At 36.6% G+C, this 19,547-nt stretch overlaps 1 protein-coding gene across 1 annotated transcript; it reads left to right on the plus strand.

Annotated features, from left to right (window-relative positions):
* The first annotated feature begins 1,039 nt into the window (after positions 1–1,039).
* On the plus strand, positions 1,040–9,906 carry LOC139976796 (uncharacterized). The gene is made up of 9 exons (XM_071985583.1): positions 1,040–1,101; positions 1,577–1,619; positions 2,900–2,982; positions 3,436–3,478; positions 5,707–5,789; positions 6,846–6,885; positions 7,314–7,396; positions 7,867–7,904; positions 8,867–9,906. The coding sequence occupies exons 1-9, from the start codon at positions 1,078–1,080 to the stop codon at positions 8,970–8,972; spliced, it is 543 nt and encodes a 180-aa protein (XP_071841684.1). The 5' UTR covers positions 1,040–1,077; the 3' UTR covers positions 8,973–9,906.
* The last annotated feature ends 9,641 nt before the right edge of the window (positions 9,907–19,547 follow it).

Here is a 19,547-nt window from a genome sequence, read left to right on the forward strand (position 1 = left end):
AATCAGCTATGTAACTTAGGACATATAGACCTATTGTTCTACAAGTGTTATCAGCTATGTTACTTGCTATCTCATACATTGGTGATCAGATTTTATGAGTAACTTAAGACATATATACCCATTGTTCTACAAGTGTTATCAGCTATGTTACTTGCTATCTCATACATTGGTGATCAGATTTTATGAGTTATTTAGGACAAATAGACCCATTTTTGTACTAGTGTTATCAGCAATGTTACTTGCTATCTCATACAATGGTAAACATATTTTATATGTCATTTAGGATACATAGACCATTGTTGTACTAGTGTAATCAGCAATGTTACTTGATATCTCATACATTGGTGATACGATTTTATGAGTAATTTAGGACATATATACCCATTGGTGTACTATATAATCAGCAATGTTACTTGCTATCACATACACTGGTGATCAGATTTCATAAGTATCTTAGGACATAGAGACCCATTCTTGTACTAGTGTAATCAGCTATGTTACTTGCTATCTAATACATTGTATTGTAAAGTAACAAGACTTCTAAGGTAGGCAGAAGTAGAAAGTCCTACATATAGTTGAATAACCAATAAAATGTGAAAGTCTATTACTGGACTGTGAATTTCTGTTTATAACCAAGGAGATGCTAATAAATGGGGTAGTAGCATCCACAAATATAATCAAGGTGAACTGTTTCTTAAAAGTAAACAATTTATCAAGTTTTCTGTTAAGAAAGAGCATCATGTACAGTGTGAATAATGAGACGGCTAAGCTCAACACATGAATGTATTCTAAGCTGTTTGGTGATATTGTTATTGATAAGTGTCTGCATTGTTTGGATAAGTTATCATGGCTGAATTTATTTTCATCTAACTCACCATATACCGAGGAGGATACCTTAAAGCAGTCACTAAGAATGTACTTTAAACTCCAGCAGTTGGTAGATAATGCTTGCTATACATATTTAAGGTAAAGAATAATATGCTACAGTTGGTTGTACATCCATATTTCTTTTCAACAGGTTCTAAAACATCTACACAAAACGAGTCACCTGAATTACTTGTGAAACAACTACAAAAGATGTTGGAGATGCGGGAGATGCTGGTAGGTATTAAAGCTTTAAAAATTAAATTCCAAAAACTTGAATTTGCCAGTGAATTGTGACCATGGGTTGGTAAAATTTTCGGTAGAATTATCTTTTGAGGATTTTGCCTTATTTCAGTACAAATAAAGTGTCCTAATGCTGTTTTATATTAAAGTGGGTTCCATCAATATTTAAAACATGAGTGCCCTACCATATCTGCTTGCTTGCTATTGTTTTTAGGAGGAGGCATGAGAAGTATGATCATTTAGAGAGCATCTTGCAAGATACAAAATAACAGTACATTGTAAGCTATGTTGGGCTTCACCTCTACAAATGCAGCCTTGTGATGATTTTTTTTTAATTCTTATGAAAAGTATTGTTTTACATATATTAGAAGCAGTGTTAATAAACTGTGTTATTAATTATTAAAGTCACAATACAATTGTAGGCTTCAATTAATCTTTTGTTTTGATGATTCTTTATCTTCACCCTTAGGAAAAAAAAATGAAGAATGAACTAGAAGAGCAACACGAGAATTGTAAGATTTTATGAGTATCTTAGGACACATAGACCCATTGTTGTACTAGCTCTAAAAGCTATGTTACTTGCTATCTATATGGTAATCAGATTTTATGAGTAACTTGGAACATTTAGACCCATTGTTGTTCTAGTGTAATCTGCTATATTACTTGATATCTCATACATTGGTGATCAGATTTTATGAGTAATTTAGGTCATATAGACCCATTGTTCTACAAGTGTAATCAGCTATGTTACTTGATATCTCATACATTGCTGATACGATTTTATGAGTAATTTAGGACATATAGACCCATTGGTGTACTATATAATCAGCAATGTTACTTGCTATTTCATACATTGGTGACCTGATTTCATAAGTAACTTAAGACATATATACCCATTGTTCTACAAGTGTTATCACCTATGTTACTTGCTATCTCGTGCATTGGTGATCAGATTTTATGAGTTATTTAGGACAAATAGACCCATTGTTGTACTAGTGTTATCAGCAATGTTACTTGCTATCTCATACAATGGTAAACATATTTTATAAGTCATTTAGGACACATAGACCATTGTTGTTCTAGTGTAGTCAGCTATATTACTTGATATCTCATACATTGGTGATACGATTTTATGTGTAATTTAGGACATATAGACCAGGGGTGTACTATATAATCAACAATGTTACTTGCTATCTCATACATTGGTGATCTGATTTCATAAGTATCTTAGGACATAGAGACCCATTCTTGTACTAGTGTAATCAGCTATGTTACTTGCTATCTAATACATTGTAGTGTAAAGTAACAAGCCTTCTAGGGTTGACAGAAGTAGAAAGTCCTACATATAGTTGAATAACCAATAAAATGTGAAAGTATATTACTGGACTGTGAATTTCTGTTTATAACCAAGAAGATGCTAATAAATGGGGTAGTAGCATCCACAAATATAATCAAGGTGAACTGTTTCTCAAAAGTAAACAATATATCAAGTTTTCCGTTAAGGAAGAGCATCCTGTACAGTGTGAATAATGAGACGGCTAAGCTCAAGACATGAATGTATTCTAAGCTGTTTGGTGATATTGTTATTGATAAGTGTCTGCATTGTTTGGTAAAGTGATCATGGCTGAATTTATTTTCATCTAACTCACCATATACCGAGGAAGAAACCTTAAAGCAGTCACTAAGAATGTACTATAAACTCCAGCAATTGGTAGATAATGCTTGCTATACATATTTAAGGTAAAGAATAATATGCTACAGTTGGTTGTACATCCATATTTCTTTTCAACAGTTTCTAAAACATCTACACAAAACGAGTCACAAGAATCGCTTCTGAAACAACTACAGGAGTTGTTGGAGATGCGGGAGATGCTGGTAGGTATTAAAGCTTTAAAAATTAAATTCCAAAAATTTGAATTTGCCAGTGAATTGTAACCATGGGTTGGTAAAATTTTCGGTAGAATTATCTTTTGAGGATTTTGCCTTATTTCAGTTCAGATAAAGCGTCCTAATTCTGTTAAATTAAAGTGGTTTCCATCAATATTTAATACATGAGTGCCCTACCATATCTGCTTGCTTGCTATTGTTTTTAGGAGGAGGCTTGAGTATGATCTTTAAGAGAGCATCTTACAAAATAACAGTACAATGTAAGCTATGTTGGGCTTTACCTCTACAAACGCAGACTTTTTTTTTAATTATTATGAAAAGTATTGTGTAACATATACTAGAAGCAGTGTTTATAGACTTTGTTGTTAATTATAAATGTCACAATACAATTGCAGGCTTCAATGAATCTTTTGTTTGATGATTCTTTATCTTCACCCTTAGAAGAAAAAAATGAAGAATGAACTAGAAGAGCAACACGAGAATTGTAAGATTTTATGAGTAACTTAGGAGACAGACCCATTGTTGTACTAGTTTTATCAGCCATTTTACTTGCTATATATGTGGTAATCAGATTTTATGAGTAACTTGGAACATCTAGACCCATTGTTTTACTAGTGTAATCAGCTATGTAACTTGCTATCTCATACATTGGTGATCAGATTTTATGAGTAACTTAGGGCATATAGACCCATTGTTGTACTAGTGTAATCAGCCATGTTACTTGCTATATATGTGGTAATCAGATTTTATGAGTAACTTGGAACATCTAGACCCATTGTTGTACTAGTGTAATCAGCTATATTACTTGCTGTCTCATACATTGGCGATCAGATTTTATGAGTAACTTAGGGCATATAGACCCATTGTTGTACTAGTGTAATCAGCTATGTTTCTTGCTATCTCATACATTGGTAATTATATTTTATGGGTAACTTAGGGCATATAGACCCATTGTTGTACTAGTGTAAACAGCTATGTTACTTGCTATCTCATACATTGGTGATCAGATTTTATGAGTAACTTAAGACATATAGACCCATTGTTGTTCTAGTGTAATCAGCTATGTTACTTGCTATCTCATACATTGGTGATCAGATTTTATGAGTAACTTAAGACATATGGACCCATTGTTGTACTAGTGTTATCAGCTATGTTACTTGCTATCTCATTGGTAATCATATTTCGTAATTTAGGACATGTAGACCCATTGTTCACTTAGTGTCATCAGCTTTGTTACTGTTATCTCATACATTGGTAATCAGATTGTATAAGTAACTATCGCATACATTGGTGATCAGATTTAATGAGTATCTTAGGACATGTAGAATAATTCTTGTACTAGTGTAATCAGCTATGTTATTTGCTATATAATACATTGGTAATACGATGTTATGAGCAACTTAGCACATATAGCTCCATTATTGTACCAGTCTTATCAGCTATGTTACTTGCTATCTCATACATTGGTAATCAGATTTTATGAGTTATTTAAGACATATAGATCAATAGTTTTACTAGTGTAATCAGCTATGTTACTTTCTATGCAAGACATTGGTAGATATATGTTATCAGTAACTTAGGACATAAAGACCCATTATTGTACTAGTGTCATCAGCTATGTTACTTGCTATCTCATACAATGGTTATCAGATTTTATGAGTAACTTAGGACATATATACCTATTGTTCTACAAGTGTTATCAGCTATGTTACTTGCTATCTCATATATTGGTTATCAGATTTTATGAGTAATTTTGAACATATAGACCCATTGTTGTACTAGTATAATCAGCTATGTTACTGCTATCTCATACATCGGTAATCATATTTATGAGTAACTTAAGACATATAGACCCGTTGTTGTACTAGTGTAATCAGCTATATTACTTGCTATATCATTGGTAATCTTATTTCGTGAGTTATTTAGGACATATAGACCCATTGTTCTCTTAGTGTCATCTGCTATTTTACTGCTATCTCATTCATTGGTAATCATATTTATGCGTAACTTAGGACATATGATCCATTGTTGTACTAGTGTAATCAGCTATGTTACTTGCTATCTCATTGGTAATCATATTTCGTGAGTAACTTAGGACATATAGACCCATTGTTCGCTTAGTGTCATCAGCTGTGTTACTTGCTATCTCATACATTGGTAAACATATTTTATAAGTAATTTAGGACATATAGACCATTGTTGTACTAGTATAATCATCTATGTAATTTGCTATCTCATACATAGGTAATCGGTCCATGAGTAACTTAGGAAATATATACCGATTTTTGTACTGGTGTAATCAGCTATGTTACTTGCTTTCTCATACATTGGTAATCTTTATTATCAGGCTATTATAAGCAATTAAGAATAGCTATTGTACTATCGTGAGTTGTTATAATGTGTGTTCACATCACTGCTTGTTGAAAGTTCAATCTAATACTTCCAAGTTAACATTACTGGTATGTCAATGTTTTCAGTGTTTCAAACCTACCAATTTTACTAAAACTTCAATCTGGGTAATCTAGGGGTGGTCTTCTCCATAAGCATTCTCTATCATACCTATGTCCGTTAAAGTCTTTCAGAATTTCTTACTATTACTGGGATGTCATAGAATCCAACTCCAGCAATTTGTAGATATTTCTAGCTGCTCATTTAAGATGAAAAAGCAATATGTTATAGTTGGCTGTACATCAATTTTTTTTCTTTCAACAGTGTCTAAAATATCGGAACAAAGCGAGATACACGTAACGCTTCTGAACCAACTACATGAGATGATGGAGACGCGGGAGATGCTGGTAAGTATTAAAGTTTCAACAAATAAATTTCACAAACTTGAAGTTGCCAGAGAAATGTGAACATGGGTTGGTGACATTTTGGGTATCATTATCTTTCAGGATTTTGCCGTCTTTCAGTACAAATAAATTGTCCTAATGCTGTAATATTAAATGGTTTCCATCAATATTTAGAACATGAGCGCCCTACCATATCTGCTTGCTTGTTTTTTTGTTTTTTTTAAGAGGTGGCTTGAGGAGTATGAGCATTAAGAGAGCATCTTGCAAAATTCAAATTAAAGGATTGGTTTAGGTGTCTGACATGTCGATCTTGTATGAAAGAGATTAAAAAGACAAACAGAACAGTAAAGAAACTACCACGATAGCATGCTCTGTTAAGGAGATATCACACTTTGGAGATTTCAAAATTTCTTTGCAAATGACTGGTGTAGAAAAAGTAACTGTGAGGGTGTGATGTCACATTCTCACTTCCTTAACATGTGTCAACATATTTCATTAAACAATAATTGCATTTTTTTTGTCAAAAATCTAAAACAAATATAACCAAGCATTCTTCAGATGTTAAATCTCTAATACATCCCTTGACACATATGAGATCTCCTTACGTATCTTTTGGTTGTAAGTCATAAAATCTTCCAACGTATTTTAATAAAATAACAAAGACTTTTAAGTAATGTGAGAATATGACGTCACAGCTAGTCTGATTTCAGCATTTTATACACAATCAGATAGAACTTAAAACTTGAATATCTCCTGAACGGAAAAAATATTTGAATAATTTCTTCACTATTGGTTTTTTTTTTTTAATTGTCTTCTTTCATATAAGATAAACATTTGTGACACCTGAACTAGTCCTTTAATAGTACAATGTGAGCTGTGTTGGGCTTCACCTCTACAGACACAGCCTTGTGATGACTTTTTTAAAGTTGATATGAAAAGTATTGATTAACACACACTAGAAGCAGTGTTAATGAATTGTGTTGTTAATTATAAATGTCACAATATAATTGATAGCTTCAATGAATCTTTTGTTTGATGATTCTTTATCTTCACCATTAGAAGACAAAACAGAAGAAGCTAGAAGAGAACCTCGAGAAAAGTAAGACTTTATAAGTACCTTAGGACATATAGAATCTTTGTTCTACTAGAGTAATCATCTATGTAACTTGATATCTGATACATTGGTAATAATTTTGTATCGGTAACTTAGGACATATAGACCCATTGTTGTACTAGTGTAATCACCTATGTAACTTGCTATCTCATACATTGGTGATAACATTTTATAAGTAACTTAGGACATCTATACCCATTGTTGTACGAGTGTAATCAGCTATATTACTTTCCATCTCCACATTGTTTATCAGATATTATGAGTTATTTAGGACATATAGACCCATTGCTATACTAGTGTTTTCCGCTATGTTACTCCAACTCCAGCAATTGGTAGATATTTCTAGCTGATTTTTTTAAGATGAAAAAGCAATATGCTATAGTTGGTTGTACATCAATATTTCTTTTCAACAGTGTCTGAAGGATCGACACAAAGCGAGTCACAAATAATGATTCTGGAACAACTACAGGAGGTCCTGGAGATGCAGAAAATTCTGGTAGGTATTAAAGCTTTAACAAATAAATTACACAAACTTGGAGTTGCCATTGAATTGTTATCATACGTTTGTGACATTTTGATTAGAATTATCATTTGAGGATTTTGCCGTCTTTCAGTATAAATAAATTGTCGTAATGCTGTAATATTAAAGTAATTTTCATCAACATTTAAAACATGAGTTCCCTACCTTATTTGCTTGTTGTTGGTGTTTTTAGGGGGAGGCTTGAGGCTGATCATTTAGAGAGCATCTTGCAAAATCCCCCAAAAACAGTAAAATGTGAGTTGTGTTGGGCTTCACCTCTACAGACACAACATTGTGATGATATTGTTTTCAGTTGATATGAAAAGTATTGATTAACACACACCAGAAGCAGTGTTAATGAATTGTGTTGTTAATTATAAGTGTCACAATACAATTGATAGCTTCAATGTCTTTTTTGTTTGATGATTCTTTATCTTCACCATTAGAAGACAAAAGAGAAGAATATAGAAGAGAACCTCGAAAAGTAAGATTGTATAAGTAACTTAGGACATATAGACTCTTTGTTCTACTAGAGTAATCAGCTATGTTGCTTGCTATCTGATACATTGGTAATCAGATTTTATAAGTAATATAGGACATATATATAGACTCATTGTTATACTAGTGTAATCAGCTATGCTACTTGCTATCTCATACATTGTTTATCATATTTTATGAGTTACTTGGGACATATAGCCCAATTGGTGTACTAGTGTTATCAGCTATTTTACTTGATATCTCATACATTGGTAATCATATTTTATGAGTTACTTGGGACATATAGCCCCATTGGTGTACTAGTGTAATCAGGTATGTTACTTACCAACTCACACATTGGTGATTAGATTTTATGAGTAATTTAGGAAGTATAAGCCCATCGTTGTACTAGTGTAATCAGCTATGTTACTTACTATCTTATAATTGGTGATCAGATTTTATGAGTAACTTAGACATATAGACCCATTGTTGTACTAGTGTAATCATCTATGTCATTTGCTCCTTCATTCATTGGTAATCGTATTTGATGAGTAACTTAGGACATATAGACCCATTGTTGTACAAGTGTAACGCTATCTCATACATTGGTCATCTTTATTATCAAGCTATCATGAGCAATTTAAAATAGCTTTTGTGCTATCATGAGTTGTTAGAATGTGTGTTCACACCACTGCTTGTTGAAATTTCAATCTAAAACATCCAAATTAACAATTACTGTTATGTCAATGTTATCAGTGTTTCAAATCTATTAATTTCACTAAAAGCTACAATCTGGGTAAATTGAGGTGGTTTTCTACATAAGCATCCTCTATCATAACCCTAGAAGTATGTGTATATTAAAGTCTTTGAGAATTTCTTTCTATTACTGGGATGTCATAGACATTTCCAGATGCTCAATTCAACTTCTGAAGCTAATGTTAGATATGTTATTCCATATATGTTTACCAGGTATGAATTTTGCAAAGGAAATGGCAGTAAAAGGACGGAAAACAGATATTTTAAGGAACTACTGGAGGAAAAGCAGGGTCAGGTGGGTACAGAAGATTTAACATAACTCTATGAATACTTTAAATGAGCATGCTATGAAATCATGATCAGTGTCATCATTCTCTATTGAGATTTATTTTGCTTGCTGTACATTATACATCATGAAATCTGAGGATTTTGATGTTGTTTCTAAGTGGATAGAATAAACTAATTTTATATATGTAAGTAAACCAGAAGGTTTTCTTCAAATGTTTTTGCTTTGTTGTGGCTTGAGAACAGAACTGAAGGAGCAGCATTAACAAACACAACAATAATAATTTAATGTAAATCCTTAATAAATAAAGACAAGTATGAATCATTGCTTTCTATCTCAGTCTAGATTGTAACAAAACGGTCTGTGATTGTGTGTCAGGTGTAACATTACAGATACATATTAAAGAAATAAGCATCTTCATAAGCAAGATGTAGATCCGAGAAGTCTACAATAACTTGTCCTATAAGATCAGCTATGAAAGGCAGATAATGCAATGTAACCACTTAACCATTTCAGTAAATAACGCCTAATCCATTACATAGCAAGCATCATTAGCAAAGGTTTTCTGATGTAAATTCTACATAGGTTTGGTTTTTGTGAATAAACAACTAAAAAATACATGTTATGTACATTTGTTTTCAAGTTTTTCCCCTCCAGAAATTAAGTGATTGGAATCATGCCTCTTGTGAGCATCAGTCTAAGGAGGGCCTCAGGAAATTCTTGAGGTACATCTTTCCTAATAGAATCACAACAATAATTGTTTTTATCACATACTTTATTGCAGATTTGGTATAATCTACTTATATATATGTTCTTTTTTTTAAATAATCGGAATCTGAATTGGTCGGGTTATGAATAAAATAATCGGTAATCGGAATATTCTGTTAAAGCATTATCGTTTGAACACTAGTATGAAGGTGTATAACATGGAGTACAAGAAGCATATTGATTTTGGTGGAGGTCAAAGGTCATATGGGAACAACAGGTCAAGTCGTGAAAGCCTTGAAATCATGATATTGCAAGAAGAGAACTTTGAACAGATATCTTAAGAAATATCGCATACAGTATTTGGTATGTAATTGTACCACATTGAGAACAAGCCCAGTTGTTGGCGGATGGCAATTGCCGTTTGATTTAGTTTTTACTTGGTATGTTGATGTTACTACCACAACAACTACAAAATGATTCAATGTCTTATATTGGAAGTTAGTTACCCTGTGAAGAGTGAATTGTCTTTCGTTCCCTTCATGCATATTAATGAATGGGTGAGGCTTAATATAAAATTTGGTTCGTACTGGTAAGGGGATTCTGGTTCATAAGCACATGTTCATGACATCCCAATATTTGTCATGAAGCAAAGGAACCTGTGCAGTCAGGTCGGCTCTGTTTCTGCGTGTGTGTTTAATAGTCCAGTCATTTTAACGTTTCACTTAAAACAAATTGCAACAGATTTTTTCCACCATAATGCCTTCTTTGAGGTTCCCAGAACACCATACTAAAAGTCCCAAAATATCCAAATAGGGGAAAGATGTCTAATTTGCATAAATCCAAGATGGCCGCCAAAATTCAATATTTTGACATATTGTGACTTCTAGATGGCCTATTTGAATGCTTTAAAGTTCCAGAGTGGGGTATTTGTCCATAGGATTTCATTTGCAAAAGGTTGCAATTTGATTATATGAGTGGTTCATTTGCATAGTAATTAGCATATTTTCAAAATGGCCGCAGAATACCTATATTGACCATATTATTTGCTGCTTTTTATACAAATATTTTGAAATTCACTTTCCAGTAATAAAGTATCGTGTGTCCTAGTAGGTACAAGATATATCTAGCATGCTCAGAATGTACAGTTATTGGTATTAAAGGGATATTCAGTGATTCTATTATCCTATTTATGATATCAAACATCCATATACACAGGATATACCTATTTCCAAAATTCAAATTTCGTGTTTCGAAGTTCGTATGGTGTATTGCAATGGCTCTGTAAGTTACTGTGTATTTAGTTTATAGTCCGAACAATTCATTCCGGCAACAATGACAGATCTCTCTTGTCATAAACAGACTGTTTTTGAAATATTATTCATGTGTGAGTATGAGAGATCTCTTCAAATATGCAAAAGTGGAATACGAAAAGTGGACAGTGTGTCAGATATCACTGAATATCCTTTCAATTATGTGATCTGTCAAATAATCATAGTTCAAGAAAATCACTTTACTTCAGCAAGACATGACACCCATAGAGTCTGGAGGGGCATCATGGTATGAGGAGACCACTTGAAATTGAGTATAATCATCTGGTTCAAGCCCTGGCCCCGGTACTACGCAGTGGTTTTTAGATTGTCCTTTGGTATTACCGTAGGTCTTTTGTTCATTACATCTCTAGCTCAGATAGGGCAAATCAATTGTCACTGAAGTCTGGTGGCTCGGAATTCCTGCAGCTTATTCCTCTGCATTCGGTGCAAACATCACTGCAGAAGAGACCATGGTGACGACATGTACACCTATTCGTGTTGCACTGAGTCTTGCAGCCACAACAGATGAAATTCAGTAGTTCAGATGGTGCTGGAGATTTATCAGTCTGCTTAGGTAGATATTTACCATCTACGACATGCCAACCCCATTCCTCTGGTTTCATATTTCTGTTTGTCCCTTTCCACTGCATTATCTGGAAATACACCCGAAGGCTGTGATAAACGGCAGCTGCAGAAGTTGGAGGCAATGTTTGTGGTTGCACATGAGATGTGCCCTTGGAGATTTTCTCGCAAAACTTTCTGTAGCGAAGAGCGTCTAGTCGTTCTTCATCACCACCACCATAGAGGGACACAAGCGCCTTTTCCCCTGCTTTCACCAGATCATCTTTTGCTGCCTCCGTACAGTTGAATACCTCGGCTTGTTTGCGAAATTTCGCTTTCTTTATCTCTTTAACGGCCAAGCCTTTCCCCAATCCAAATGGACGAGACGTCACATCGCAGCCGAGGAAGGCGTGAATGAAGAGAATATTATCACATATGTGAGGGCCTAGTGACTCCTTTGCTTGCTTTATGCACCATGATTTGGTTTGTTGTGCTGATTTCTTTGGCTCAGATCTCAGGAACAGCTCGTGTGCATTCATTTCAGCATGATGAAGTAGAAGGACCAGCAAATCTGTGTCGTCTCCTATCACAACAGTATCCCTGCTTCTGGCGGATGCAATAGCTGTCTGGACAATAAGGACATCAGCATCATCCTTCGTATGGTCTACGCTGCAGCCTGCTCTTTCTAGTTTGTCACTTACAAAGCATATGAAGCGCTGTTTATTGACTTTGTTGTTCAGAAATTCCTCCTTCTTGGATTGGAGAACCATTCCACCCGTGAAGTGCACTGTAACGCCTGCACAATCTGCTGTTCTCCTCAGGTGGGTGGCATCTTTTATCGTGGGATCATCGCTATATCCATCAAACACAATGGCAGCAGGACCATATTTCTGTGTCACATACCTAACATACAGCTGGCTCACATTCTCAAAAGTAGATCCCCGGGGCCATGGCATTCTATGGAGCAATGCGCCGCCATCTAGAACATACTGGCAATCTCCACTGGGTTTGCGTTGCTCGTTTGGCATAGCTCTCCAAAGGGTATCAGCAAGGACTGCCTTCTTTGGCTGCAGAGGGAGACAAGATGATTCAAACAATGCAGGGGGATAATTACAGAGTTCATACTGGAACAGCGCTGGCACATCTTGGTAGCGGTCTCGAACAGTAGTAAGTCGCTGAAATAACAGCTGGGGATCAACCGTAACAGATTTACCTGAGACCTTTACAGCTGACCGTGATGCTAGTGTGACCGCTTGGTCAGCTTTTCGGAATTTGAAAGCTTCAACAGATTTGCCTACCATTGAGGAGAGAATCTTTTCTCCAACTTCTCTTGATCTCTCAACGTTGACTCCTTCCTGTGCTGTCATGCCATTAGCTATGTTAACCAGTGACTCTTTCTCAGCAAAAGGACTCCTCTCTGTCAGGTAGGTGATAAGCTGAAGTGTGTCACTCACATCTCTGGCTTGTCTAGCTGCTGAAGTATCCTTGTGCTGGTCACTAGTTTAATACGACACTCAACTTTTGCATGGCTTCATTAGTGCTTGCACATGCTGGCATTGACAGAACCCACACCAGGCGTTGATTTTCAGTCATTCCTTTTCCTCTTGTGAGCCCACCATCAGTCTTAACACTTCTCATCAGTACTTGTTCGATAATTAAATCAGATGATAAACCTGCCCAAAACCTGTCACTCCTCCTCACCACATGATAGCCTTCCTGAAATTTTCGGTAGACATCTGGATGGGTTTCTGGTAGATTGAGCATTGTTTGCAAGTACACATATGCACATTTGGCATAAAGAGCATGTCCAGAGGCTGCAAAGTATGGCAACATGTCGTGAACTGTTTGGAGATGTAATCCCCAATTTCCAGTTCGTTCAGCCTTGAGAAATCGTTGAAGGATGTTTACCATATCCATGTATTGGAACCAAAGTATGGCTGTCCTGGATGTCATTGTTTGCCTGAGATCTTCAAGTTTACATCTGATTCTCTTCAACACATCTGCTTTACACGCTTCCTCTGCTGACAATGCAAAAGACATCACCTCATCATAGAGTTTTTTTGCTTCTGTCAAGTCGGTGGTGTCATGGATGGTGTCAATATCAATCCCTTGCTGTGTAAACACTAACCTGTCATCAGCATTTGGACCAACACTATCTCTTATTCTATCAAATGCGAGACCTGCCTTCTCCGTGCATTCACCATATATTTCTCTTTCCTCTTGAGCATTGTGAAAGACCCCTTGATGTTCTACATCTACGGCAGTGGTCGGCATTGAGACACTTTCTTCCAACCTGTCAAGATGAACATCCAGATCCACTGTTGGCACATTACCACTGACTACTGTCCTCTCGGAATTAACATCTACCTGGATGATTGGTATATGGACACTTTGTGCTATTCTGTCAATGTCTATATCCAGGGTATCACCACTCGCAGGGTCAACATCTCCTTCCGTGGTGGTTGGCATCTGGATACAGTGTACCATCCTTTCAGCTTCATCTACCTCTACGGCTCTCATGTGGACATTCTCTATCATCCTGTCAAGATTAACATCTCTGTCTACAGCTGTCGGCACCCGGAAACTGTTTGCCATCCTTTCAACTTCAACACCTGCATCCATGGATGCTGGTACTTGGATATTGTCTGTCATACCTGCATGTTCAACATTTTCTTCTGTAGTTGGTGTTGTGACATTGTAGGCTTTTGCTGCAAGAATAGTGTTCAATGCTGCATCAACTAACATGTGACCACGGACTGCTCTGGATACAGCTTTGCCAGTCAGCATATGGCGGACAGCATTGCCTGCATACACAACTTCTAGGAGCTCTTGCAGTCCTGAGTCTGCCATCAAGTGCCCAATACTCCCTAGGAAACTCATTTCCATGTGGAACCCACCGAGTCTGAGAACCACACGCTTGAGATCACTGCCAACTGGTTGAGACTGGATAATTGTCATGGCTTTCCAGTAAAGGGGTTGGTCAAAAGTGAGGATGGGAGTGACGTTCTGTTGCTTTGCTTGGGATGATACAAACTTCATCGTAGAATAAATGCAGGATGGATCACTTTGATCAAGATCAATCATTGGGAGAAATGTGACGGATGATTGTCCAGGGTATTGGCCATGATGAAGCATTTGCATCATACCTGACCATGCTGGTCTAGGGATGTGAAGCAGCAAAGATGTCTTCCACAGAATATCCAGTTGTGATGTTGGATCTTCTATTGATACGTGAGTAATTGGCAGATATGTTAAAGGTGTGGTTTCCAGGGATGGGTAAACATCTACTTGAGGATCCATGGACTTAACATCACTCTCAATGAGTTTAGCTGCAGTTCTGATTATTCTCAGCTTCTCATCTTCAGTATTCTCACGTTGTTGCTCTTTGTGGAATTCATGGAGGATTGACATTGCTGTTTGGCGCAATGTAATTACGCATGCTTTCTTGGTTAGTGTAGTCATCATAAGTCTCTGACCAAAATGCTGCTGCAATCTGGTTTTCATATAAGGAGCACTGTATGGTGTATATTCTGAATTTTTGAGATTTTGAGATTTTCACTCATCAGAAGAACAAGGTCATTGATAGTAATAAGTTCATCATCGTTTTCTTCCAAATAGTGTACCACTTTCATAAATGCTTCTGTTCTGTGCTTTGAATCTGGCCTTCCAACTTTGGTCTGTTTGGGTGTATGCTCAGTTGCATCTGTACATTTTACTGGTACTCTTTTCCCTGTTCTGAAGTTGCTACTACACTGCTGATGGTACACTGCATCTGCAGCATGCAGGTCATTAATGGATGCTAGTCGGCCCAGGATTGCTTCAGCCCACTCGTCTTTCCTGGAATTGCATATTTGCACCACACTTTCTTGGAAATCCTTTGTTCTCACTGGATATACTTCAAAGCCTCTTTTTTTCCCTTCATCACACTTGGCCAATTGTCCGCAAAGTAAACAGTGATTGGTGAAGTCAAATGCTTGATGTGAACGAAGATCATGGCATTTTTCAACTGGCAACTGTTGAGACCCTATGTCACGTGCGATGGTTGATGGCCTGCAATATTCACGCCGACAGTCTACATGGACCTTATCTCCAGGAACAGTTTTTAAATCTCTTCCACGCTGGAGACTTGCTCGATTCACCCCATCGCTGCCTTTTGCTGTTAGGACAACACTCTTCGTTCCATCTGAGATGGTTTCATCACACAGACAACATTTATCCATGTTTACCGTTGTACGTAATTGTCTTGAACCCCACAACCATTGATTTTATGATCTCCTGGCGTAAAAAACAGAAGAGAAACTTCCCATTGTTACTGTGTAAATCCCTATGGCCAAAGGAACAGCTTGGGCTAACTCTAACCTATGCTAACAATGCAGTAGCCTAACGAGTATAGTCTTCATTTTCAACCCCACCAACTGAGAGTCCTGGAGAAGTCTGTAATTCAGTTTCATTGGACTTTAGTTACAGTAGTAGTTCTATAAATGATTCTTCTTACCAACTTTGATGGAAAATACATGTAAAGTGTCACAAAGGTACCTCTTGAGAGGCAAATCTTGGGCTTCGAAGAACCGAACCTCCGCACTGGTCTTGTCAGAGGTTCCAGGGGATCTCCCTGAAAAACGGTGGCGCTAGGCACCTATTGCTAGTGCTAGATCGCTGTAGAATTTGTCGCTGATCTCAGCGCTGTTTAGAGCGAAAAAAATCGGTTGTTGCGTTGTGGAGCTATGATTTGATGCCGCCGGGTCCATTTTCGACCAAAATTGGGTCAAATATGTTTTTTTTTCCTGGCACCTTCGACCTAATTCCCTAATTCAATAGTGCTGCGACTTAAAATGAAACAAAATACACTATGACCATACGAAACACAATGCTGTACCATTACATAACTATATATTTTTTCTATTCAGCTGTTCCGTATGCAATATCTAAGTGTCACAATTTATAGCAAATATAAAATATAAAACAGATTAATAATAAGGTGTGATTATGCCCCCTTCTAAATAATCCCCGTGTAATTTTGTGCACTTTTATTCCTTGACAAATATGTGAAATCAGAACACTTGCCTGCTGCACTTTAGTTAAACTTACTAAAGACAGACAGAGTAATCTACATAAGTATTGTGTGCATAAAACAATACAAATTGCAAATTTGGCGGCCATTTTGAAAATATGCTGATGAGCAACACATGTTATCATTTGTAAACATATTCCAAATTAAACATTGTACTCAAAAATCTCACTTTGGCACTTTAAATCATTCAAATAAACCATCTAGAGGCCGAAATATGTCAAAATATTGAATTTCGGCGGCCATCTTGGATTTATGCAAATTAGACGTCTTTCCCCTATTTGGATTTTTGGGGACTTTTAGTATGGTGTTCTGGGGACCTCAAAGAAATGCATTGTGGTGGAAAAAATTCTGTTGCAATTTGTTTCAAGTTTGGCCTGATTTGAGGCTAAAATGACTGGGCTATAAGGGTGTGTCTGTGACACTTGCTTGGGTCAGCGTTAACCCAACAATGGAATGATGGATATTTCTTATACTTGTTGTGCAGATGAAGGTGTGCACTACAGACCTTATGAATGTTAATGAGGTTATGGGGTCAAATGTAAAAATCTTTACACTGTAAAACCTCTGCAACTTCTCGCTATCTCCATATTCTGTGAAGTTTACATTTTACTGATCTTTGTAATGATATCCATATCAAGAGTTCTTATTTTGTTTAAAGTACAGTACTCTCACTAAAAACTGTATATATGTAAATTTTTCAAACTTTTAAATAATTTCATCAAGTTTTCTTTAGGTCAGCATCTCAAACTTTCAAAGTGGATTAATGTTACTTATAGAGTTAATTTTGTTAAGTTGATCATTATGTTTCAGATAATTAACAACTCTGCTCCAAGCTATTTTGTACTGAAATTATAAGTGGGATCTTCAATAAAAAGTGACACTTCTTTGCAAATATTCCTATTTTTAGATGATATCTACATCCAAATGCTTGTTAAATGGAAGATACACATACTTTCGATTTGCTATTTGTACAACAACTCGCTACATGTTCTGAAAATGACGTCACCAAGACAACTATTTTGAATGTGTTTCCTTTCAGCACAGTGCCAAAAAAAAAATGATTATGCACATGCCTTACATATTTGAAGTGCACACACTTTGGTGAAACAAGATAAGGGAAATCGTTGGTGTGAGGTAATTGAGTTCAATCAAATAATACGGAGGTTTCTTAAGGTCTCAGTACGTGTTGCCAAATTTAATCTTCAACCTTTCCAGCATACTGCACTAAAGCTCATTGAAAATGACACCGTGATATGTAATTTTCATACCAATATTCATTATTTTTATTGAGTTATCGGTCGTTAATCATGGTTAGCTGAATCAATTTCGCCATATTTATTAACGTGTCCGTAGATCCTACAAACTTCAGTCAAAATTTGCCAGCCCCGCCCAACACTATGGGCCAATCAAATCTCTCAGTGTTGTTGACGACCGTTAGGCCTAGGACTTTCACTTTCGGGCTAGCCTGTACGTGTTAGGTTCCTTCCCTTGAATGGTATCATATTTTCGGTCTTACCAATGTAGCTTGCAGAATTGTGTCATTTACAATAAATAAACTGGTGTTTCAGATGTTTCTTCGTGGAATTGTGTAACAAAAGTGGACGATACAAGTATATATAGGTTACATTTTTGTGATGAACACGCTGATTTGGGCGGTCGCAGGGATTTTACGGTAAATGTGCCATAAGGGCAACAGAAAATAAATATCTCTTGATTGCGACAGCTTTTAAACAATTAAAGCCACCTAGACAGAGTTGTTACGTTGGAATGCGCGAGGTCCCGATAATTTTGAGGTGGCTAATTGTTAACGGAACATAAACCTGGGTTCGTTTCACGAAGGAACACAGACAAATTGACGAGTCTAGAGAATTTGAATGCGAACATAAACTATATTGAACATAGGAGTTTGAACCAACCACAACAAGTTTTAATTACAAATATATAGAAAAATGACTCACAACCTTAACAAGATAGGATACACTTAAAAGCACGCTGGTCTCTTCCAACGGCGATATCCCTCAGCGGCCACGACCTTGATGACTCGACGACGATACCGCGAACCGCGGTCCGTGTACCGCGAAATTCACTGGGCCTCGACGAAGTCGCCCGCGATCCCAGAAACAACAGTCACCTTGTTTCTGGCAAAGCTCCAAAATAGAAGACGGACTTCCAGCCAAGATCGAGTGAAGCCCAAGTCGAACTTCTCACCGACTAAATATTACCAGAGTCAGTCCAAAATTAGCTTTATAGCCACCAACTCCTGGCGTCACGAACCTCCTCAACGGAGACAGAAATTCTTCACCTTTTCCGAAATAACGACTGGAAAACTGTAGTTTCACAGCAAAGCCCTCTTCGAACTTCTGAATGGAAGTGTATAATCAATCATGGTATCGATATCTCAATCCCTCAGAAAGTACTGACAGTTGAGCACTGAAGATATATAGTAGAATGTTATAATATGTGTCATCAGTTGTATTCTTTCAGAAACTGATACTTTTCCGATCTGGGCCGGTTTTTATACGATTCGCCATGTCAAGAATCATCTGAATCTTTTTTGATACACCTGAGTAACAATTCGACCCAGTTTCTCCCGGAAATCCTTTGCATATCTCGCTGAACATTCCAGAGAAACCCGTGGATGCGAGCACAGCGTACGACGAGGTTTCAGGTAAACCGACAGGAAATTGAGACTAGCATGCCATCATAAGGAATATACCAGAACAATCATGAAAAATAACATTCTGACACGGTAACCCGACCTAATTTCTCAAATATTGATTCGTCACGTAGGACATTTCAAATACTTCCTATATTATAACATTGGGTTTCTCACTAACAGTGAATAGCGTTAGGCTACAATGGGCCTTCGTAACAGAGTGCACTTAGAATAAGGAACATTGAATCTGCTTCGGAAGTTTGTTTCCGAAATTCATCAGCAAACACGTATTGAGACATTAA

Source organism: Apostichopus japonicus, chromosome 12, assembly GCF_037975245.1.
Source record: "Apostichopus japonicus isolate 1M-3 chromosome 12, ASM3797524v1, whole genome shotgun sequence".
In the NCBI taxonomy this organism is placed as follows: Eukaryota; Metazoa; Echinodermata; class Holothuroidea; order Aspidochirotida; family Stichopodidae; genus Apostichopus; species Apostichopus japonicus.

What these genes read in the sequence shown, in the direction of transcription:
- LOC139976796 (XM_071985583.1), top strand. Translation starts at nt 1,078, where the DNA reads ATGTTGGAGATGCGGGAGATGCTG. An exon ending in TGGAGACGCGGGAGATGCTG is followed by an intron (nt 5,790 to 6,845) that starts GTAAGTATTAAA and finishes CTTCACCATTAG; the next exon opens with AAGACAAAACAGAAGAAGCT. An exon ending in TGGAGATGCAGAAAATTCTG is followed by an intron (nt 7,397 to 7,866) that starts GTAGGTATTAAA and finishes CTTCACCATTAG; the next exon opens with AAGACAAAAGAGAAGAATAT.